Raw genomic sequence first — 24,057 nt, 5'->3', positions numbered from 1 at the left:
GCATACCTTTTGGGAGACAAGGCGGCCAGTAGAAGTTTTGGATCACTCGGTAGCCGCCGCTTGATGCGTTGAGTCTCAGGTTGTGGAGAGCCTAGTAGCGCGGGCTCTGGTCGTGTTGGACGACAAGGTTTCTGTTGACATGGGGAGGACCAACATGTGTGTCGGGCTGCAGCTGTCCCGTGCCCCGGAACGGGAGTCATTTGGATGATGATGGGGATTATGACGGCGCTGATGATGTGGGTGATCCACCCGGCTATTCCTCGGGTCCGTAAATCAGTCACGCGTCGGCGTAAACAAATCGTCCCCTTGTTTAGTTTGGTGCCGCGTTGTTACGTCACCGGCAAGATGCAGCCACACGATTGCTCTTTGGGAGAATCAATCGGGCAATTCGTGCACTTGAAGTGCGACAGGAATAACGCTGGGAGCGCGTCGCAATACAAACATCCGTGGACGATGCATGTGGCCCCACGTCGACGCATAGCCACTATTCATTCTAAAAACTGTCGTGGGGTTTGACGGCGCCAACCACGGAGTATCCTGCGAGAGCAGCGTACGTTACCCCGTGTAAAGCGTAGTTCAACATCCTACAGCGGCTATGTGCCACTGAACGGGTGTGTAAATATTCCTTAGGCTTCGCACACAGGATTATTCAGAGTACGGACACAGACCTTTTGTAATCGACCCTCGTAGCGCTTGCGCTCCAAGTAATTGATTAGTTGACTCTCGCATAATAAACACCGCTGTATGCTGCTTTCGCGCGATACGCCATGGTGCGGGCGCAGCCGAACTGCCCTTCATTTTTTTCTTTCATCGTATAACTCGTGAGGCGCGCTCAAATTTAAGCGATTTCTTTTTTCCCGTTCGTACCCGAGTACACGTCACGGTATCCCCGTCCTAATTAGCACTAGCGGGGACAACAGAATAACTGAGTTGGATCATGATCCTCCTGGCCATCATGCAGTGGATGGTACACTTGCTCTGTACATTATTGAGGTGAGGACCGGATGAGTGGAGTATGCAGTGACAAGCCACCCCAACTCCCGAGGATAGGGATGTCATGGTCCCTCTTATCGTGAGCGGGACAGCCACATGACATTAAACGGAATAAGGGGCCGAATCATGGCCACTCGCCTCGAGAAAACGATGCGTGTCTCCCACTACTCATTGAGGTCAGGGGTGGCTTTAGGAGAGAAGTATAGCACCCAGCTACCTATGGCACCAAGAGTGCCATAGGTAGCTTAAGAGGATTCAACGCTACTCGACCGCTCTCGACATGTTGTAGACGCTCGAGTCGTGGCCCGGGGGTTGAAAAGAAGGCCCCCCTTCACGCCCAGTAGTCGAAGTGGCGCTGGCCACCACCTCCCCAGTGCAGGAAACAATTACCTTAATATAAACACCGGCTAAAGTGGAGGGGATCACATCCCAGCCGGTAGCGTAGTGGTCATCGCACCAGACGCGTATTCGTAGGTTCGGATCCCACCCGGCGTGCAAGTTCTTCTCCACTTTTTTTCTTTCTTTCATTCATTCTTCTTTCTTTCAAAAATCTGCACCTGTTTCATGAACCTAACACATTCTCTCCTTTGCTTTACTGCCTACCCTTATTTCTGTATTTAATATATATATATATATATATATATATATATATATATATATATATATATATATATATATATATATATATATATATAGAGAGAGAGAGAGAGAGAGAAGAGCGTGTGTGCTTGCTTGCTTACGAACGAGAGCTAAACCACGAGTTTGTTGATGAGTTGCAGCGCCTTATTGTTTTGTTTACTGGAAACCAGTTATCGAAAATGAGACCCCATGGGCCATCAATGGTGCGCGTTTACGCATCATTCCGTCGGAAGGGTGCATCACTAGACGCCACCCGGCCATGGTGGCGGGGGAAATAGGATTGAATTTGTGTTTTTCGAGAGTTACCACCATACTGACATTTCTATTTTGTTCCCTCTAAAATTACGCGAATGAACTGAAGGCTGAAGTTTCTTGAGCATGCCAAAAGTTAGTAGGCCGCGAGGAATAAAAAAAATGCGAGCGTGCCTCGACTTTTCCTTTTTTTTTTTTTTTGCTAGAAAGCTGGCAAGGAAGCCTCTTGGGCGTCCGTTTCAGAAAATAGTTCGGTTACACTTACACGTTAGGCTTTACTTTGTATTCCATGGAGCCCAGAAACTGCCATCATGGCGTATACAATTTTGCCAAGGGTGCCCCTACCTCACATTACTAGTCACCGCTGTAACTTCGACCTGCACCTTTTTGGTTTCCAGGGCTAAATTTCTCGCTCCAGACAAACGCAGGTTATTTACTGTATCTCAAGAACCAATTAAAATGGCCTATTAATTGGGGCAGGAGCTATACGGTAAGGAATAGGCATACATCGCCACTCAATCAGAGTAATTCACTACAGCTAATACTGAGAGAGAGAGAGAGAAGCTCTTTATTAAAGGATACTGATTTTTCGCTAGTGGCTATGTATTCCCTGTAATTTATTTGAGCGCGACACGCGATGCCTAGAATAAATAACGGGCTGTACACAACAGTAATACGATACACAAGAGTACTGGACGTATTCGGTGGAAGAACGCAACAAAAGGATCAATCGGCGCAATAGATCAATTATATGCCCACGTTGGATCGCATGCAGTTGAACTGAAGTTTGTGCATACGCCAGTGGGTGAAAACAGGGTGCTTCGTGCCGGATGATGGTGGTGATGATGATGATGATGGTGGTGACGATGGATGCGTGTTCACCTTCCCTCCCTGACTGCCGCAGAGTACCTGAAGCACGCGCCGTGCTTCAGCCGCATGTCGCGGAGTGATGGGCCCTGCAGCGCCAAGTACGTGAGGCTGAGCAAGCTGATGACCTCGGACATGAACTTCCAGCACAACAACTCGCTGCCGCAGTTCTGCTGGTAAGACGAGCCGCGCTTCATCTGGTATACAGCCATGGCAAGCGGGCCGACGGGTTCGCGAGGAGTATACGTTGACCGCGCTCAATCGATCGGAAGGCGGGATCGATGGGAAGGCGAGCTTTTGTTTTCGGCATGGTCAGAAACATCTCTCTTCGTCGGAAAACAGCCAGCCTTTTAGGGGCGAAGCTCCTTAGGGCGTGGGTCTGTCCATCCTCGACGTATGTATGTAGCCACCTCTAGTTTAGTTCTTGGATTGTTTACTAGATGGCGTGGCTACCTCTAGTTTAGTTCTTGGATTGTTTACTAGATGGCGGTACTTGTATATGATGAAAAGATGCGCTTGAATTGTTTACTAGATGGCGTGGCTACCTCTATTTTAGTTCTTGGATTGTTTACTAGATGGCGGGGAGCGTTGTAATAAAATCCGTTCGCTGTTGGCGCGCGCTCGGAGTCGCCCGATGGATAAGGCTACAGATGTGCGAGCCCGCGAGGCAGACGCGCTCCGTGAAGCTGCGCGACGCCGCCGCCAAGATCCTGCCGTACGAGAGCGGGAGGCCGAAGCGTGTCGTCTGGCTGCGCGACGGCGCCGCCAAGATCCCAGCGTTCCAGAACGAGAGGCCGAAGCGTCACGGCAACGGCGCGAGGACCCTGCCGTACGCGAAGCGGCACGGCTGCGGCGCGAAGAGGATCTCCAAAACGTCAGAGAACGGGAAGCGGCGAGAAAGCGCGCGTATCGGCAGGCAGACCCCGATGCAGTGAGAGCTCGTGAGGCGTCTGCAAAACGCATCAGGCGAGCTCAGCCCCAAGGTGCCGACGCGCGGTTTAAGCGAGACTTTCTAGACGTTACGTTCGGACACAGATGTAGTGGGCGAACTTTCACTGAAGAGTCACGGTTTTACCGATGATTTCCCCTCAGGAGCTTCGCCCACTCATCATCATTCACCCCGTGGATATGCTGTGAATTTTTTTCAACGCATCGGGGCGCTAAGCTTTGATTAATTTAGCCGAGATGTGTGCGTCGTGGAGGAGCGGGAAAAAGATGGTCGCATTGCTTTGCGAACATTTTAATGCGAAATCGTTTGATGGAACATTGAGCGAAAAAGCCGGCGCCGGCGTTGACGTCCGTAACAGCGAAACGGCTCCTCGACCGCGCGTCTTTGAAGCGTTCCATATCACGCACCTCAACTAGGCAGTAGCGAAAGGTGCCCGTCCGCCCCCAGGTGAAGTAAGGGAGGGGAGGAATGACTGCGTATCTGCTTGCTTGCCTCACTGCAAACGTCGTCGAAAGATAACAGTCGTCTGCCGCTTCTTCCACGTAACCTGTACTCCGCTCTCCGCTACCACCCTTCACGCTCTTCCCCTCTCTGCCTCGCTTCTCTCGTGATTAATGGAACGGTGGCTTGTTCAACGCGATTCAATTTTCCCCCCTTCGCACTGCTCGCGCGCCTTCTCCTGGGGCAGCGGCGTGCATCTTTGTGTTTTGTTTCTTGCTCTGCCTGGGAAGCTCTGTTTTTTTTTTTTTTAAGCGAAGCTTTCTATGCCCCACTGAGGGCGTCGTTCGTGCGAGTAAAACGCACCGCAGGAAAGCGAGCCTTACACAGTGGGTTCCGCAAAACGATGATGATGATCATCAGCATCACCAGCCTATCTACGCCCACTGCAGGGTAAAGGTCTCTCCCATTAATCTCATCATCATTAATGATGATGATAAGGGAAGGCAGATCAAGCGCCTAAAAAAACGCTTCCCGTGCACGTCGGAATCGAACATGCCCCTCGCGTTCTGAAAGCCGACGTCTATATCAGATTGCGCTATTCCGACGCGGTCGAAGCAGTTTCTGGTCTCGCTGATGGCGACGTCCATTCAACAAAACTTTGTGAATTTCTACCATTCCAACGACAGCGAACGAGTCCCTCACGAGTAAGCTGAGCGTTTCAACCATCGTTGTCGTTAGACAAAGGGGCGTTTAAATTTTTGTGCACGCTTCCTTTTATCTCGCACGGACTGGAGCCTCTCTGCTCCATTTGTATTTTTTAACGCGTTGTTTCTTTTCACTTGCTATCGCTAAAACCAACCCAACGTATAGTCTTAACTAAAAGAACGCTGAGTCTACTAATTAAGTGCTAACATTTTGCCTCGAATGTGCCTAAGGTTTCCTTGGGAGCACGTATGACTTGTGCCAGCAGCTTTAGTAGTTTGGAAAGGTTCTCCCCATATAAACTTCTTTTTTGGCAGATTGCCTCAACTTTTGGCCGAAAGGCTGAATCGAGGGACAGACAGACAGACCAAAATTTTCGCGTCTAACTAGCCCAAGAAAGGAAAACGCAGCAGAGCAAGCGAACAGACAGGCGGCGAAGTTCACCGTCGTCAACTCTCTCAGTACACGGCGGCAGAAACGAGCAGCGGCGCAACGCGAAGGAGACCGATCGAAGCCATTCGAAAGCGTTAAGGCGGGAGCGGATTGAGAAGCAAGCCGTCTCAAGCGGCAATAGTACAAAGCCCTTCGAGAACGCGGAGCGGAAGGATCAAAACGTCTCTAACGGTCGATTGAGCGTCACTGCTTTCGCATTCAAAATCCTTAAGAAGTGCCTAGGTGTCCTCGGACATCTTCACTGCCTCTGACGAAACGTATCAATCCAATTTAAAACCGAACTGTGAGACGGGAACGACGCGGCCCGTCTCACGTGGCCCGTCCACAAAGCGCACGAGCAAGCCAGCCTCGCGCCCTGAGCATGTTAATCCGCAGCTGGCAGACAGCTGCTCGGCACGCCGATGTTTGTGTATGAACGGCCGTTATTCACGCATGCGGGGGCCAAGCTGGGCGACCACGAGCACTGGGGGGGAAGCGTGCGCTGCGCATCGCGTATGTAAAGCTTCGACGGCCTCGCTGTATCAACACGCAGGTTACGCACGGGCGGCCGGGCGTACTGAAATTGCGCTCGGGTGGCTTTTCTAAATATAAACCACGTGTCCGCGGCGCACGATGCACGCGGAGAGCTCGGCAGGCAGTCGGCCATCATCGTTGCCGTGCGGGCGTTGCCCTGCGCCGCCGCCTTGGAAGAGAGCCAGCCACCTCGGGCGCCTTCGCACTTGCCTGTCGCTGCGCCTTCGCCGATAGCTATCTTTTGAGGGGGGAGGGGGGAGCGCTGCTCGTGTGACCCGCTGACTCGCAAATTCTCGCCTTGGAACAAGTAAATAAGCATCTCGAAGTTGAAAAGAACTGCACTGCCGGGGCGAGTACACGCGGTTGGACGCGCGCGCCGAGACCAATGCGGAAAAATGACGACGGCGCGTGGGAAAGTGACACGTTCACTGACCCACTTTGACTTAGCGACGGAGAGAGAGAGAGAGAGAGAGAGAGAGAGAGAGAGAGAGAGAGAGAGAGAGAGAGAGAGAGAGAGAGAGAGAGCACATTGCTAATTGAGTCGGCGGCGGCGGCAAGTGTGTCGAACAGAAGACCCCTTTGGGAGCTGTCACCGCCACTGGCCGGCGTCTTGGGTTGGCGGAGCGGGGCGCGGCTGCAATGGGCTTAATTAACAAACACACCCAGACACGCAGCGCAAACAGCAAAAGGCAGCAGGCTGAACGGAAGCAAGCTTCTTGCCCGCTGCTGTTCGGACCGCTTTCGTGAAGCCCTTAAGAAACCGAGGTGGCACTGTTCTAGAAACGCGCCGATTGAACGTCGAATATTGCCGCAAATTAGCGATTGAAGCGAGAATGAACGATGATTTAAACGAATTTAGGAGCAATTTAGGTGGAGCGCATTCGGCAGGCATTCTCAGGTAATAGTTTTAGCATAGCGGGTAGCGTCCGCTAACGCTACTGCGGCGGATGGCGGGGCCTGACTGGGCAGGTGCACATTCGTTCCGGTTGGGTGGATTAGTTCCGCGGGCCGGCTAGGGTGCCTCGATGTTCCTCGATGTTCCTCGAGGAGCAGCGGGCGAGGAGGATCATCCAGGCACCCTAGGGCCGGCCTTCGCCATGCCCGCGCATTCGCTCCGCTGAGCGGTAACCTCCTCGCCCTCCCCGCGCGCTTGCGCAGTCGGGCCCCGCTAACCCGCCGCCGTAGCGTGAGCCTCCGCTATCCGCTAGGCTAAAACTCTAATGAACGGCAGCCTACTTCTGTCTCTGAAGAGGAAAGTGTATGACAGCTGCATATTACCGGTACTCACCTACGGAGCAGAAACTTGGAGGCTCACTAAAATGGTTCAACTTAAATTGAGGACGACTCAGGGAGCAATGGAACAGAAGATGATATGTGGGATGTTAAGGGACGAGAAGAGAGCGGAGTGGCTCAGGAAAAAATCGCGTGTTAAGGACGTATTAGTAGAAATTAAGAAGAAGAAATGGGCGTGGGAAGGGCATGTAATGCGAAGGCAAGATAACCGTTGGCCATTAAGGGTAACATAGTGTATTCCTGGAGAAGGCAAGCGTGGCAGGGGGCGGCCGGAAGTTAGGTGGGCAGATGAGATCGAGAAGTTTGCGGGGATAAATTGGTCGCAGTTAGCACAGGACCGGCATAGTTGGAGATCTATGGGAGAGTCCTTTGCCTTGCAGTGGGCGTAGACAGGCTGATGATGAGGAGCAACCTTGGACGAGAACCGCCGTATTCAGCGTGGTATGGCCGATGGCAAAAAGCAACCTCGGACGCAGTTTCATAAACGGAGGCGCCAAGATAGTTTTTAACAGAAGGAAAGTTTGCTCGTACTTCGCTGAGAGCGAGCGCGGATAGTGATACATTAAGAAAGTACTCCAAGCACGGGGAGGAAATGTAAACGAACTAACAGAAGAATGCGCCGGTGTTTGCTAGGCCTATAACGTTCACGAGTAGACGGGAAGCAGAAAAAAAAAAAAAGAAATGTGCGCGAAATCGAGAGAGGTAGACACTGAAGAATGAATAAAAAGGGGCTGGAAATTCTCACAGTTTCTGAGCGCAGTCGTCATCTTAATTCCGCGAATACAAGTTCAGTACAGCATTACAGGCCCTAAAGGAAGCAGGGCGAAAGAGACGGGAAAAAAAGGAAGAGGTAAAAAATAAGGTAACATGGAGTGGTCCGTGGGTCACGTAAAAGTCCAGGTGGTCTCACAGAATGACGACGCATAGTTCTACATTGTCTCTGCGACGCCGATGTGTAAATAATCAAACAGTGCATCTATCACTTTTCGCTGAGATGATGGAGATGACCATGGTCCAAGAAGAGGTTTCAATGATAAAAGCCCGTTGTTGAGGCACTCGATCTTCTTGGCGAGGTGGTTCCTTTCCTGGTTGTACGCCGGATACGCAAATGAAATGTGCTCAACAGTTTCTGGCAAACCACAGTTTTAACAATAGGTGTTTGTGCTTTGACCGAGACAATGTCGGTAGGAGTTCGTAAGTGCTGCGTTGAGGCGCAACCGGTGGTAGAGCGTCTCAAGTCGACGGGGGATTCGCTCTGGGAGCCTCATTCTCAGGTCAGAGTCTATATGATGCAGAAAGGGGTGATGAGTTTCGGGGAAAGACCAGAGGAGGTTTCGTTCCTCTAAGGCAAGCTGCTTCGCTAGCGCTGCAGCCTCGTGCTTTGTAAAGGAAATCTTCCTTATATTGCGCAGTTGTAGCCGTCTGCGAGCCGCCTCATCGGCTTTCTCGTTGCCGAGAATGCCACAATGTGCGGGTATCCATTGCAAGGTCACACGATGCCCAGCGTCGTAGGCTAGAATCTAGATAGTGCAGGTAGGTGACGTCGCGGCCGGCCAAGAGCTGTCCTACCGCCTTGAACATGAAACGTCATCCACGTCGGCCGAGATTCATGCAATTAAGCAAGCCCTCCGCTACATTCCTCGTCAGCCATCAGCAGAATGGGCTATGTTCACGCATTCGAAGACAGCGCTGCAAACCCTACGGCACGCCAGTTGCTTTAGCTTTCACGACCATATGCATCGATATCGTCGGGTTCCTCATGCCAAGCTTTACTTACGGGGTAACGGTTGACAACAGCGCTGGAGATTTCCATGGCGTCATATCCATCACGGAAGTGACGCCAATACAACGAGGCAAGAGGCCTGTAAAGGGCGCACCCCTGCACGCGCACACAGGTCCTCTTGCGGGGAAGCAACCTTTGGTACTAAAGAGCACGTTATACTTAGGGTTGCTCGTTTTCGTGTTTTATATGGGATACACCAAGATTTTAATGACGTCATATCCGTCACTGATATGACGCCAGTACACCTTTGCCGAAGCGACCCGCCAGCAGGACGTCGCTCGCCAAGCACACCCACAAGACAGCCACCGACCCGCAAATCCTGGCCAGCTGCAGATTTCGATACACATTTCACTTTCGTGTTTAACCGATTCCTATGACAGGGGAATCAACCAGTTTTGTTTTCTTTCTAAAGCCACTGCAAGAGCTAGGGACTCGGTGGTCGCAGCGAGGTACGCGCTGACGAGCGCTCGGGATTTTCTCGCTCCTCGCTGTTTGGCAGTTTTTTTCTTTTTCTTTTTTTTTTTTTTGCGTGCCGGGTATGCTCGGTGGCGGCGCGAGGCACGCGCTCACAAGCGCTCCGCATTTTCTTGGTAAACTTACTCCTGCAACGGCGAACTTGTCTAACCGGACCAAAGGCGCGTGACTAACTTTCCACAGTGATGCGCGTGGCAGGGACAGCTGCACAGTACATGTTCAATAGTATCTGGTGTGTGACACGATTCACAGTCAGGGTCACTCGAACCGCCGAACAGGTGCTAAAATAATACAAGAATTTATGTTGAGGCATTTATGTTAAGACATATTTATGTTAAGGCATAGTCGAGCGTACACTGTGGGATAGGGGTTATACCTCGGATGTGTATCTGCGTACAAGATCTCGACGGCGTGATAAACGTGATCGCGATCCACATCGTTAGCAACTTCTTTAGGGGCAGGATTTAAGTTGCCCCTCTTCGCGTCAGCATTCATAAGCCCATCGCACTCGAGAAATCATGGGGGTTTATTCCGAAAATGATATCACTTCATATATTGTTACGGATCTCACTAATGGTATCGGTTCATTTACAATGGCAGGGCAAGTCTGGAGGTGGAAACATCAGGTCTAAACCGGCGGGCGTAGCCAGCGCGCTTCGACTTCCTGTTACACGAGCACCGCCTCTGCCCTTCCAAGTTTCTCTTCGTCTTCTTGTATAGGCTGAGAAAAAGATCTGCCGCACCGCAACTTTTACTGGAGCGTCCGCCACTTCGCAACAATATATATGAAGAGGGCTAACACCTGTCTGCTCTCCGTGGTATTCCAGCTGCCCTGGGCGCCCAGCTTGTAATGATTATAGCCGTATTACATTAATAACCTCACGCTAGCCGCACGTCTGCCACCTTGTTCTGCTCTGATTTTTGGAGGCCGTAGTTTGAGAGAGTTAAATTTCTGGAGCAAGCGTGGGACATTTGGCGAGTACTTTTGCTCCGTCGCCAAGCGGGAAGGCCGGTGCCCTAACGGTGGAAAGATGATCCTAGAGAGAGAGAGAGAGAGAGAGAGAACAACTTTATTGTGTTCCCGGTGGGAAAAGGAAGAGGTTGGAGATCCTCCTCGGTTTTCTTCCGAGCTGCTGGCGCCCCGACGACGTACGGGTGGCCCGCCGCCACACTTTCTCACGTGCGCGGGTGCGCGAAGGATTGAATTGCACCCTTTTCCACCCCTCCGCCTCTGAAAACTTGGGCTTCTCAAATCTCGTTCTCGGTCAGCCGCCAAGGAGCCGCTGCCGACGCCGCCGTTTCACGCGTATCAGGTTGCTCGGACGTACGAGCGCGGCTTCTACAATTATTTATTTTTTACAGTAGCCTGTATCGCCATCCTCCTCTCTGGGTTTATGTTTCTTTCTTTTATCTCTTTGCGCAGGCGGTTCTTTGCTGTAAGCAACGTGCAGTTGTCTCTAACCGACGAGGCCTTGGTGAAAAAAAAAGGCCTTGGTGCTGCCGTCTTAGCGTAGTCGATAATTAACGCGGTGTTGAAGGCTGCGGATTTTATTAGGGCCAATTTATTCCCCGGTGTACATCATCAGTGTGTTGTCGCTCGAGGACCTGTTAATAATGGCTTCAAATGTCCGAATACTCTTCCTGGTCGTGCAGAAGATTCTGCCGCAATTAGATTCTTTTTTGAGGTTAAGAGGGTCTTTAGAAAGTAAGCATTCTTATTCCGAAACTTGAGTCTCTTTTAAATTCCAGTAAATGTGTCACTTAGTGATGTCTTCTTTTTTTCGGGTTGTCACAACAAGGCGTTAATACTGCCTTGGCTCGCTCGTTTCATTTTTGGCACTATCGTGACCTCTGAGTGGACGTTTGCCCATAATTACATATTGTAACACATTGCGTTATTAAATCGCGTGTGCACCTTGAAGTCGTTGAAAAAGATTGTCGTTCGGCAAAAAAAGGTTGTGGATGAAGGGAAAAAATCCCGGGTCATCTCCACTAACGTGAAACCTGGGGAGGGGAGAAGCCTGCAGTGTATAAGCTGGCGCCTTGGCGTTTTTGCCAACGGAGATGAAATGGTTGAGAGGTACAGGTATACAGCTTTGCTGTAAAAGTCTCGCGTCTTTGAAGCACAAAGCCTTCTAGCGCGAGGCGTAAACGAGTGTCCCGGTGTTTTTGCAGTACGCGTTACGAAGCCTTCTAGCGCGAGGCGTTAACAAGTGCCCCGGTGTTTCTTTAGCGCGCGTTACGTTCTAGCGCGAGGCATATATGAGTGTCCGGGAGTTTTAGTACCGTGACTACATGAAACGATGGTTACGACGGCGACATGATACGCCGATAGTCCGAGCCCTTAAGGGGCTTCGTCCCTAAAACCTGGTTACTGATGAAGCTGGTCGTTTTTTTCGAGTACGTGGCAAAGTAATAATTTTAGAAGAATGCCAAGCACGTGTTTTCTGGCACAGTGGTTACAAGGTATACCTGTTAGAGGAGCACATTCAATCGAGCTGCTAACTTGTTAAGGAAAAGGGGAGACGTGGATAAGCGTAGAAAAGTGTGGCAAGGTGACAGTGTGCCGTCATCCTCCATGTGAACCCTGTTCAATTTACGGAAGCAAACTATTTACAGTTTCGAAGAAACATTTCCTTCGTTTTTTTTTCAATTATTGTTTGTGCAACGACCCGCGTTGAATACCGTTGAAATTTCATGTACAAGTTGTACAATCCTTACTTAAATGAGCTGTGTCTTCATGTCGCCTTCCTCGGTGCTGCCGGAGGCCATTACTAATAAAAGACAAGGGGCTGCGCGTCATTAACATAAAAATGGCGCCGTACGGCCGTATATTTTTCTGCTTACGCTTTTCTCAAAAGGGGAGTTGTAGTGTTCGCGTTGCTGTCCCTCAAGGACCCTTCTGAGTCTTTGTGGGTGGCAAGTGGTGCGCGTAACACTTGAGAACACGATGGCCGCTGCGGACAAATGGACCCAGAAGAGGGCACTGGCCAGGAGCTGTTATGTACTAATCCGGCTTGTCTCTGTCTAACACACTATGTCTAACAACGCGTCATTTTAAACTTCGCGGGTGGCTATAGTGCGTTGGGGGTGACCTGTAACCAGTGGCAGAGACAGTTTTAACTGCGGAGCTGTTTGAGTTTGAGATTGGTCCGGTGGCGTTAACAAAAAATGCCAAGAAAAAAGCAACTGTGCCACCTGTAAAGGGTGCACCACAGCAGATAGGGCATTATACTGTAGAAGGAGTGACAACTGGGCTAGTTGGTATTGCATTTGGAACATCTTGATGGTAGCGCACTCACACACGGACACTAAGAAAGGAGACGCCAAACCACAGCGCTGACTCGCAGCTGATTCATTATTAGAACAGACACACATTTAAATACTTCAACCCTAAAACCCATGTGACCACACATCATATATACGTCCCAATCCATCTTGTTGTTTCCAGACGGTACAGGCACGAACAAACTGTGGTGATGAACGCGGCGTTTTATCTTTGCGATAGAGAGCGATTTAAAGATTCATCCTCACTTTCATGTAGATTAATAGAAGGCACTCTAATGCACCACATTCCCTTTTTTCTTATATTATATGCCTCGATAATCTCACGTGCCAACTTGTCCCTGTTGATACGCGAGATTTAAATTTTTAAATCGCTCTCTATCGTAAAGATAAAACGCCGCGTTCATCCACACAATGACGGTATTACAACAGTGAAGCCGGCTTTCGCGCCTGATTGATTGATTGTAGGGTTTAACGCGCCGACGCAACGCAGGCGATGAGGCGCGCCGTAGTGGAGGGCTCCGGATTAATTTTGACCACCTGGGGATCTTTAACGTGCGCCGAAATCTCGTACACACGGGCGTTTTTGCTTTTCGCCTCCATCAGAAAAGCGGCCGCCGCGGCCGGGAATCGAACCCGCGACCTGGTGCTCAGCAGCGCAACGCCTTAGCCACTGAGCCACCGCGGCGGGTGCTTTCGCGCCTGCTCGAGGGCGAGCACAAGGGGTGTATGCGTGCGCGCACCCCTTACTATACAATGTTAGAGGTGATGGTCTTTCTTGGGCTACTAAAACGCCAAAAGAAATGGCGCCGCTTGCACTACTGGTGCAAGGCTGAAGAAACATCCGAGCTGGGGGTCGACCTATAGCTTCTTCCCCCCCGGGATCCGCTGTCAGTGTGGGGGACCCACCGGTACGGCCTTGTAAAATCCGTCTAAACTTGGCCTCACCCCTCAACACTTCACCTAGACTAGCAAGAACATTGCAAAACGTAGCAAAACTTAGCAAAGCCTAGCAAAACCTAGCAAAACTGTAAAAAGCTAGGTCGACCGGGCGACCCCCAGCTCCGCTGTTTCTCCAGCCTTGCACCACTAGTGCAAGCTGCGCTATTTTTTTTTTTTTTTTGTGTATGCTGCAGCGCCTAACCAGCGAATCCGCTATATATATTTTCCTCTTGCCCGCAGCGTCTTTTACGCCTTCTACAACTGCTACCGGACCGAGACGGAGAAGCAGTGCGGCTCGGAAGCGTACAAGATGTTCGAGCGCTACACGGGCTACCTGAGCAGCACGCTGTTCTCGGGATCCTGCGAGAAGCACCTGAACCACACCCACTGCGACCCGGTCGCCTCTTCCACCACGGGCGCGGCCACCCCGGCGGCCTGCCCCCCGGCGTCCGCTCTGTCCGTCCTGCTGGTAGCCCTTCTGGCGGCACGGCTCCGCGAGGGCAGCTCTTAAGGCAGCCGCAACGCTCCTGGCAATCCTGCGTCCCTTCCCTGCACCCTTCTCTCCCACGCATCCACTGTCTGCCACTGCGGACATAGGGGGAGCTCGTAGCCGTGATGCATCACTGCTCTCCTGGTTTCAGTCCTAGGGTGAACGCTCATGTTACAATGTCCGTCGGGGCTCAGCTGCGTATTGAGGCCGTGTGTCAGTGAAGCGGCCAGCCGTGGCGTCTCAACCAAGGCTTTGCATAGTTCGGAAGGGTGGTTGAGTTCAAAAAGAAACTCATAAGTAACGAGCTCAACCGTAGACGTCGTCAAGGAGGTCGCAACGCTATCAGACTGATGGCTGTCGAAGGCTGACCAGTTACTCGGTTCGCGGAAGCTCGCTATTGCATCGGTTGCTGGCAAAGTCACATGCCTGCGGCCGATGTAATAATCGGCGCAGAAGCGTTCTGGCGACCTTAGCTCAACGCACTGAGGCCCCTGCCTTGTACTGTGACGGGGATGATGGTATGGCTACACGGATACGGTAGTGGGTAAAACGCGATCTTGAGGAATAGCGCTTTTTTGTCTGTCTCGCTCGAAAAGGCGTCCTCTGTATTGCTTAACTGTACAACCTTAAGTGTGTAACGCCTTTGCAGTTACACACCCAGGTCGCCTCCGAAGGCGTCGAAGCTAACAGCGCCTGCGCTCGCGTGACACATCCACCTTCTGGAGCGGTTACTGCCTCGGTTGTTCCTCACCAGGACGCGTGGGAAACAAACAAGCGAATGTTTTCACCTGCGCTACCTTTAAAAGGTGATGAGGCAGAGTTCGGGTTCGCCGGAAAAGGAAATCCGAAAGCGTGCAACGGGGAATTAACAATAGCACCAGCACGGTCACTACATTCCGCGGAGGCTTACCCGACAGGCTTGGCTACAGTTATATTGCAATTTTTACACGCTGCATTGCTGTTCATGTCTCGGAGAAAATTTGTCAGACAATGCACGCGCCTTCGCCAGGTGCCAGAAAACTTTCGGATGTTTCGGGAAGCCGGAGGGGCAATATACAATAAAACAACAACAACAAAACCCCGGCAGTGGTCATCTCGGCTCTGCCTCCTTTACGGCGCTACAGCTTAAGAAAAGCACCCCACATAAAGTACCGGAGTGGTAAGGAATGTGTGCTCTGCAGAGAAATGGGACAGGTATATGGAGCTTGTAACTTAATTTTGCTTTCCATTACCCGAAGTTTGATTTGTTTTAACACGCTGGTCGACATTATGTGGCTGTTGTTTCGCCTAGACGGACAGCTTAGTATCTCATATTAAATTACATCCTCACGGTCGCCGTGTTCCTGTAGACAATGGACCGCTTTTCGCCCCGCCTCTGTTCGCCATGCTTATCTTAGGAATTTTTACTTTCGCGGCTTTACTGTTCGTTTTCTCGTTTTACCCAGAGCGATTGAAAAAGTGACTTGTTTGGGATGTTTATGACCGCGCTGTTAAGTTTGTTACCCGTTTAAGTTATTCAGTGACGTTAAACAGCTTTTACGTGACCAAGCTAACGCAGACCAATGACTATACTATATGCCCTCAGTCGAGCGTTTGTGAGGTAAACTCTCACCTGTTATCTTATTTTTTGCTTGCGGTCTCCTTTGCGGTGTAGTGGGAGGAAACGCTGGAGGAGAAGAGAGCGGTCTTTTATCGCTTCGCGTTGTTTTTTGCCAATGCTTTATTCGCATTCCTTGCGTTGGCAGCAGTACGAGCTTGACGTTAACGAAGCACGTTTCACGTTGTTCGTTCTCTGCGCTCTGCCTTTTTCGTCCGTTGTGTTTATAATGGAGTGGGAGTTAAGAGCGAAGTTAGGCGCGTGAAGCAGAGGAGGCGAATCAGGGCAGGGACGAGCTCAGTCATGGGCGAGTTCGCACAACTACACTCATAGACAACGTCCCGGATAACGTCCCGTGTTTAAGTGGTGCGCGGTCTTGATTCCGTGATATAAGCGGCCCTGCTACCGTCCCTCTTCTACCTTTGCTTGTCAGCTTGCCTGAACGTGAGTTGTAACTTTTCCCGCGTCGCTACCTCGTTGGGGTCTGTCGTGATAGCGGACCAAGTACACTACTTGCATACTCGGACTGTATCGACTGTATGGGACACTTTTCCAAACGATGACGCCGAGTGTATGTTACACCGAACTTCTTCGTTCTTGCTATTTCTTTTTGATATCGCTGACAAATACATCCTCAGCCGCGGGGACTCACTTAGTTATTTTACTCACAAACCGCGACTCAAGTCCCACTGTGTACCCTAAGTACGTAGTTCAGCTTAGCTTCACTCAGCATCAAGCACGCTCGGCATTCTTTGTATAGCTTTTCAATTTTCGTTTATAGCGTTGAACGTAATAAGTTGACAGAGCTATCGACTACAAACGATGAACTGTCGCTGTGACCTTAAAGCACCTCATGCGTGTTTATTATATTTCCTTGGACGTGCTTCGTAGACCAGGAGGCCGCGTTAGCTCATACATAGAAAGAAAGCATTCTTTTTAGGTCATAAACTCCGTACCACGCGGGTCTCTGATAGGTTGTGCTCTTTTGCTGTGTGATGTCCATGAAATACGCTCTTTCTAAAAAAAAAAAAAAGGAGCAACGGCGCATTTACATTTTTTTGCATCACATAAGGGATGAGTCTTTTTTTTAAAAAGAGTTGAGGACCATGGGAAGGAGTTGGTAATTTAATTATCTTTATCTTTTATTCGTCCTTTAATGTTCTCATTGAACAAAAAAGCCGTCCTCTCAGAAAAGCGGCTCCTAAATTCCCGTTGGCTGCGGCGCGTTCCATAACGCGTGATTCAGGAGTAAAACACAAGGAAAAGGAGCGCGGCTCCGTTGCTAGGCAAGGACTGCGCATGCGCTGCTGAGCTTCGTACTATGAGTTCTCTGCTGCTTTCTCGCCCAGTGGCGCAGTAGTCGCTAGCGATCGAAGGCGCAACGAAGGAATCATCACTTAACGTATCTCCGTGGGCATCACCGAACTCGTATATTCTTAGCAATGTAGTTCGAGTGTCTTAGGTTCGTGGCCAACGCGCTCACCTAAGTGAAAAGAACGTCAATCGCAGCGAGACGACACATATGCTTTCACATTCACTGCATCATAAGGAGTGTTTAGGTGTCCTCTATTTCTATTCTCTATTCTATTCAATTCTATTTTTTATTTTGTTTTTCCTTAAAGCAGGTGTAATTTTTCGTACCGAGTGATATAGTGCGCGCAATTTGTTCTTTAGAAGGTTGTGATAACGCGAGGAGTGTATTCATCTGTTTGTGATTCGTACTCTTGCGGGCTCGTTTTAGTGCTAGATTGTGCGATTTCTTTTTTGAGGGGTGTGCGCGAATGAGAAGAGATGTAAGGCACTCGCAGATGCAACACTGGAGCCACTCGACAGTTAGTTAACCCAAGTTTTGCTTAAAATTACTACCAAGAGGTTCTTGGCGTGTGTATTACACATATTTTCATGGAACTTATAAGAGTGGAGTTATATATAAACATTTGCTCAGCGATTACTCATGCACATTAAAGATCCCCAGGCGGTCAAAATTAACCAGAAGTAGTGCACTACGGCGTGCCTCATCGCCTGTGGAGCGTCGGCGCGTTTTGAACCCCATATCAATCAAATCAAGCGATTACCCACTCAGTAGCTATTCACGCTCACAAAATTAGTTTATTTCAACATTTCTCGCAGGGTTGATGTCTCCCCGGCAAAAAGCTGTAACAGCTTGACGAGGTTTTGAACGTTGTTTGGAATCACATAATTTATGGTAAATATACTCACTTCTTCACTAATCGGTCAATCTGACGATCAATTAACTCGCTGATAGATGTATTGACCGAATGTCACTGATGTGTTTTTTTCCCACAAGATTCAGACGTTGCGCATCGGTCCGAAGATAGTTATCGTGAACAGTTTTTCAGGAATCTTTTAAATTATACATTGAACAGGCATCGATCTAGGATCACACATTCACGTTTATTGGCCTGTGCCTGCATATTCGCAGGAATCAAACGAAGGTGTGCTGCTGAGCCCAAGGTCACGGGTTCGATTCCCGGCCGCGGCCACCGCTTTTCTAATCGATGTGAAAAGCAAAAACGCCCGTGTGTTCGAGAATTCTGCGCGCGTTAAAGATGCCCAGGTGGCCAGAATTAATCCGGAGCCCGCCACTACATCGCGCCTTATCGCCTGCGTAGCGCCGGTGCGTTAAACTTCATAATAAATCAATCAAGCAAAGGTGCGAACGCGTTCAGGTTTACGTTGTGTGACGGGCAACACCGCACAGATTTCACCCTTTCTGACGTCCAAGGCAGCACAAGCTTCGAGATTGGCGGCAAATTTGATTCGGTCAATTTAACATCATTCCGGGTCGTCGAAACGAAACTATGTAAGTGTGCATGGCATACGGTCTGTTCCACACGCTCAGGGGTTCTGAAGTATTGTCGTAGTGTGATATTCAGTGCACGTTCCGAAAATATGCCTCGCTTGCGCGCCAGGGATCGGCTCGCGGATAAAAAATAAATGCGCGGCCTTTTTGAACTTCACTGCCACAGTTTTACAATGGTTTTTAAACGTTTACTCTCAGTTTAAACCTTATACCAATTTATTTCATTTTAAGGTGTGCATAAACGGGTCTTCGATGTTCTTATTTGATGTCGGTCTCGAGATAGGTATTCATGCCGTTGTCAACAGCAGTCGAAAAAAAAAAAAGGATAGCGAACTGCTTATTAGTCCCGGAGTCTGTGAACACGAAAGGACGCGCCGGGTAATCTCCGCTGCGGTCGTCGAGGATTCAGCTCTCGTCATCAACGGCACAATCTCGAGCAGTTCTAGCGAAATGAGCAAAAACTCGGCCGAAGTCGTTGGCTGGGTCGCGTTGGAAAGAGCAGTTAACGAAAGGCGTTCGCTAACTTTACGCGCTCTCCCCCTTCTCTTTCATAATCATCAGCGACATCATCAACCCGACCCTCACCTCTTATCACTCCACTGTTCTTACCTTCCTTCTTACCGCCAATTTTGTATTCGCTACATTTTATCCGGACATTCTTATCTCTTCATTCGTTCGTCTCTTCTTGCTTTGAACCGCCGCCGCGACTCGGTGGATAAGGCTTCGTACTGTTCAGTACGTGGTCGCAGTTTGGATTGCCGACCGTGGCAGCTGTCTTTCTGATGGAGGCGAAATATCGGCGAAATTTCGGCACGAGATTTCGGTACCTGCTCAAGATCCCCGGGTTGCCTAACTAATCTACAGCCCTCCACGGCGATGCGCCTAATAGCCCAGATGTAATTTGGCGCTTAAAACGTCACATTTTTTTTTTTTTAATTTTTGTTCTTGATTTTGTGCCGTTTCTTTGTGCCTGACTTAATAAAAGGGGTCTGTTTATCGTCGTGTGTGGGTACCTGTAATTATGTTATATCATCTCAGAAAGCTTGTGTGTATATCTCTCTGTGTTTATTGGGGTGTTAATTTTCTTGGTATTATTTTTTCGTATAATTTCGCTCCTGCCTACGTCTCCACTGAAAGGGATTCACAAGCAATCCCACGCCCTCGTAGATAATCGTGGTGGGTTCTTCCCATTTCTTCATTTCTACACGTTTGGCTTAATGAGTTTATATCGCCTGCGTCGCGTATCCCCTTTACAAGCTTCCCACTTAACGACCACGCGAACATAAAACACAAACGCATCCTGTGTTAACACAAATCTGAAGAATCTGTCACACGAAGTTGTTTCGCCAAAAGGAAACTATGTAAGCGTTTCGAACTCTCGGCAGTTTTCTTTCCGTTGACAGATTGATGTGGCTTTGTTAGAAAGAAACATGGGCAGATCAGATCTTTACTTGAACTATGGTGGTGCAGATCATGGGACTGGAATTTTCGCAATTAGTGATTTTGAAAAAGAAAAGAAGGTTCTGACTGTTTGGCTGGCGATGCGTCAGAGCCAATAAGATGTCATCTGACATGGCTAATATTCCGAGGCTTAGGTGATCAAAAGGGTCATGGTTTGGGCCTGTTGGTCACGCATAATGGAAACTGAAAGCGCAAATTAGACACGGACAAAGAAAGGGGACAACAGGACGAGCGCTCGTCCTGTTGTCCCCTTCCTTTGTCCGTGTTAATTTGCGCTTAGGTGATGTCGAGACTATATCTCACCCGCATAATACTGTGCCGCGCATGTCGACAGAGTGGCTTTTGCGCTCGCACTAGCTGCGGCTTAACGACAATGGGGATTTTGGTATCTCATAACGTGCACAATGCCCAACATGAATTATTCACTTTTCGTAATTCTCACTTTGCATAATTCAAAGACGCTTTTGAGGGTGAGGCGTTTTTAGGGCATGACTTTGAGGGCCGAGATTTGATTTGGCCGGTCATGGGAGGTGTTATGGGTTGGGGAGCATTCGGCAAGCATTCCAAAATAATGAAAAGTAAGCTACCGCTGTCACTCAATAGATAATTCTACAGCCAGTGCAAACTGCCGGTGAAACTTGGAGCTGATACGGAGCTGAAACGTGGCGCCTTAATAAACAACTAGAAAGCAAACTTAGGTCGGCTCAACTGGCCGTGGAACGAATAATGTTACGGGTACCAGTCGGGGACAGGGAACGAGGCACCTGGATCAGAGAAAAAACTAGATTAGAAGACATCATAGTTGAAATAAAGAGAAAGAAATGGACTTGGACTGGCCACGCAGTGAGGCGAACCGACAACCGGTGGACAATTAGGATAACAGAGTGGATACCAAGAGACGGGTCTGGAAGAAGGGGAAGGCCAGTAATCCATTGGAGGGATGGGGGCGAACTGGGGACCCGTGCAGCGCAGGACAGGAGCAGTTGGAGGTCAATGGGACAGGCCTTCGTTCTGCAGTGGACCTGAGTAAGCTGATGATGATGATGACGACGATGACTTTGAGGGCCATGTATGTAACTCTCAATACTCGGAGCAGGCCGGTCGAGGCCTGGACAGACGGTAAAACGAATAAGCAGTTGCGTATACCTCACAGCGGAGTGGGCACTCTGAATGGTGTTCGTAAATCGCCAACTCTGTTTAGTTCTTTCAGTGGTTTATCAATTACCGTGCGTGGATTGCGATTAGATAGCAATCAGATGGCCCACGTGCCATTGGCGTTCTTGGTTTTTCTCTGTGTCAACGAGAGGTAATTGGAACTATGTGTCAGGCATACGCTTGTTATATTTATGAATATTCTCTATGAAGCAATACATGCCATCCTGATATCCATTATGTTGTCGTACTTCTCCGCGCGGAAATTGTTGAAAACTGTAACTGTGGACGCACCGGCGTAAACTGAACTGGAAAACGCAGTTACGCCCGTGCCTGTCGAAATTTGATCCAGGAGTACTTAATTAGATTGTCCAGACGCCGTTATAGCGCGGAAAATTGTAATAGCTTCGAAATTCGAAAATTTATTTTCGAAAATGATACGAGAAATGGGAGCCTCGGAGTCGTGTGAAATTGAAGCTGTTGATTACGCTCTACTATTGCGAAGTGTACGCACTGTTGTTAACAGTTGCAACCCACACGACAAGTAGGCTGCAGTATTGGCGAGTATTTTTCTTGCTTTTGTGGGGTATTAGTCGGTGGTAGTTACAGTGCCGTACGATGTCGTAGTTCTAAACGCCAGTGTTCTTCGCTCTCGGTGTTGTGAGCTCGGTGTTCGCATCGGTGTATTCGCAAGCGCATTGTTTGCTATCGTGAGCGAGCTTCTTTCGTAATTATAACGCTCATGTTTTACAGTAGCCAGCGTACCGACTACAATCAAACTGCAATACACGCTGGTTACCTCAGTACAAAAGCCGTTCACACAAACCTTAGTTTTGGCTAGAAAATATGGCACCATCAATAAAAACGCGTGCGGATAACGCGCCTCCTTGGGCACATCTACGTTCTGAACGTGCGCGTAGCGCATTAAGAAAGCGGTGTTTTTATTCCCACGCGCAGAATTAGATCACTGGGTACAAAAGATGTTAGTTCTACACAATGTCTGTCACAAGGATTGTCAATGAACACCTCCAACCCTTCGCTGTAACCTACGGGAGTACTTCTACAAAAGAACCGGGCCGTGGCTTTCACGAGAACATAGATAAAGCAGTGCTTTAAATGCGGTTGAGTGCAGTCAGCGGGGCTAATGGCTTGATTGCACTAAAACCCTACTCCAGCTATCACGCCCAGAATAGGAATATTGCGCCAGTGTTGGAAATGATCTTGGATAAAGTGCGAGTAAATTCATGAGATCCTTTTTTTTTCATTTTTTACGAGCTTTCTGTACTAACTCTGGCTGTTTCATTGCTTAATAATCTACAGCTTTAGCGAAACTTGCACCGTATCTCTTGTATTCAGATGCCTCTGCGCGACGTCATCGTGCGTTCTCGGAAATGCTTCGCGCAGCCGCACACTGAAGACCCGTATGGATGTGCTGCGTGCGTAACTGTGCTTGCCGTGTGCGCTTTTACTAGAGTGGAGTAACCTGCGAAAACCCGTGAGCAAATGCCATAGGTGTAGCGGCTGTCTGTTACAGCTCTTGTGCGTGTTCCGCGTTGCTACTTTTTTTCCATGGCCCACGTAATGTCGCTGCCACAGATGCTGGAGCTCCCTGTTACGCGCAATGTCCTGATTCCCGCCGGAAATGTTGCAAGGCTGTTCTTATACACGCGGTTTGTAATAGCGGCTCGAACGCGTCTGTGTAGACATGTTTGTACATACGCCGTTTGTTTCCAAAAGGTCAACTGCCTGCGAGTTGTGCCAATGTTGGTCTCAATAAAAGCGCTTTTGTCACTTTCTCTGTGTCGCGCATCATTTTCTTTCTAACAGTGAGATGGAAGGAAAAAAAATCCGGGCCATCTCCACTGACGGGAAACCTGGGGAGGGGCGAAGCATACAGTGCATAAGTGTATTCTTGGCGCCTTGGCGTTTCAGGGCGCAGCTCTTTGGCGGCCGGCTCTGGGCTGAGCCGCGTTGTCGGCGTAACCGAGTGAACGATGGCCCGGACCGACGAGTGAAAGAAAAAGCGAACGTTGAAAGAAAGCAAAGGAGGAGAGTGTCGCGAAATTCGGAGGGAAGGGCGGTTCGCCGTGGTGGCGAGAGCCAGCGTTCTCTGAAAGTTTGCGGTAGGGGAGGGGAGAGGGCAGTATGCTGTGCCCACACGAGGCGCTCGACGGCACGACGCTTGGCGAAAACATGAGAGGGGCGTGCGCGTAACTATGATGTGCGCTCGCTTAAGACGCAGTTCGCGGTCCCTTCCTGAGACGCACTTCGCGCCGCCGACGCAGAGGCTCATCATTGCTGCCGTCGAGAGAACCCACGAGTGAGTGCTGCCTCAGCGCACTGCTGCTGCACCCAGATATCGAATTAGTGAGTATCGTAATCACCAGCCAATTTTTTTTTTTGCCGACGGAGATGAAACCGTTGGGGGGGTAGAGGTATACAGCTTTGCTGTGAAAGTCTCGTGCCTTTGAAGCACGAAATTTTCTAGCGCGATAGGGGACTACAGCGCAGCTTGCACACGGACACAAGGGAGAACTAACTAGACACCCAGCGCTCGTGTGTCTCTAGTTCTCCCTTGTGTCCGTGTGCAAGCTGCGCTGTAGTCCCCTATCTTGTTCAACCAACAAGCCCAAATAGCCACTTTAGTGCATTTCAGTTGTAGCGCGAGGCGCTGGAAAAAGAATGTCCCGGTGTTTTTTTAGTACGCGTTACGAAGCGTTCCAGCGCGAGGTGTAAACGAGTGTCCCGGTGTTTTAGTCCCGTGACTACATGAGATGACGGTTACGACAACGACATGAGACGCCGACAGCCCGAACGCTTAAGGGGCTTCGCCCCTAATATGCGCCCATGCACTCGGTACAGGTGGTTGACCATGTGAAGCTGCAACGCGCGGCCGGTTCTGTACGGATGACGCGTGGCCTACCCACTTCGCAGTGACGTGCGGCCG

The 24,057-nt window shown here is 49.8% G+C and overlaps 1 protein-coding gene across 1 annotated transcript in view; it reads left to right on the top strand.

The window, feature by feature from the left end:
* Positions 1–20,901, top strand: part of LOC144144918 (uncharacterized) — a 36,172-nt gene extending 15,271 nt beyond the window's left edge. The window contains exons 4-6 of the mRNA XM_077676417.1: positions 2,789–2,927; positions 13,827–20,092; positions 20,239–20,901. Coding sequence (XP_077532543.1) covers positions 2,789–2,927; positions 13,827–14,097 — 410 coding nt within the window. The 3' untranslated portion in view covers positions 14,098–20,092; positions 20,239–20,901. The remainder of the gene's footprint in view (positions 1–2,788; positions 2,928–13,826; positions 20,093–20,238) is intronic.
* Positions 20,902–24,057: the final 3,156 nt, after the last annotated feature.

Source organism: Haemaphysalis longicornis, unplaced genomic scaffold (assembly GCF_048455015.1).
Source record: "Haemaphysalis longicornis isolate Haplotype H1 unplaced genomic scaffold, Haemaphysalis longicornis Haplotype H1 scaffold_7, whole genome shotgun sequence".
NCBI classification, from domain to species: Eukaryota; Metazoa; Arthropoda; class Arachnida; order Ixodida; family Ixodidae; genus Haemaphysalis; species Haemaphysalis longicornis.
Note: the sequence above shows the minus strand (reverse complement) of the source record. Positions and strands in the feature narration are given on the sequence as shown.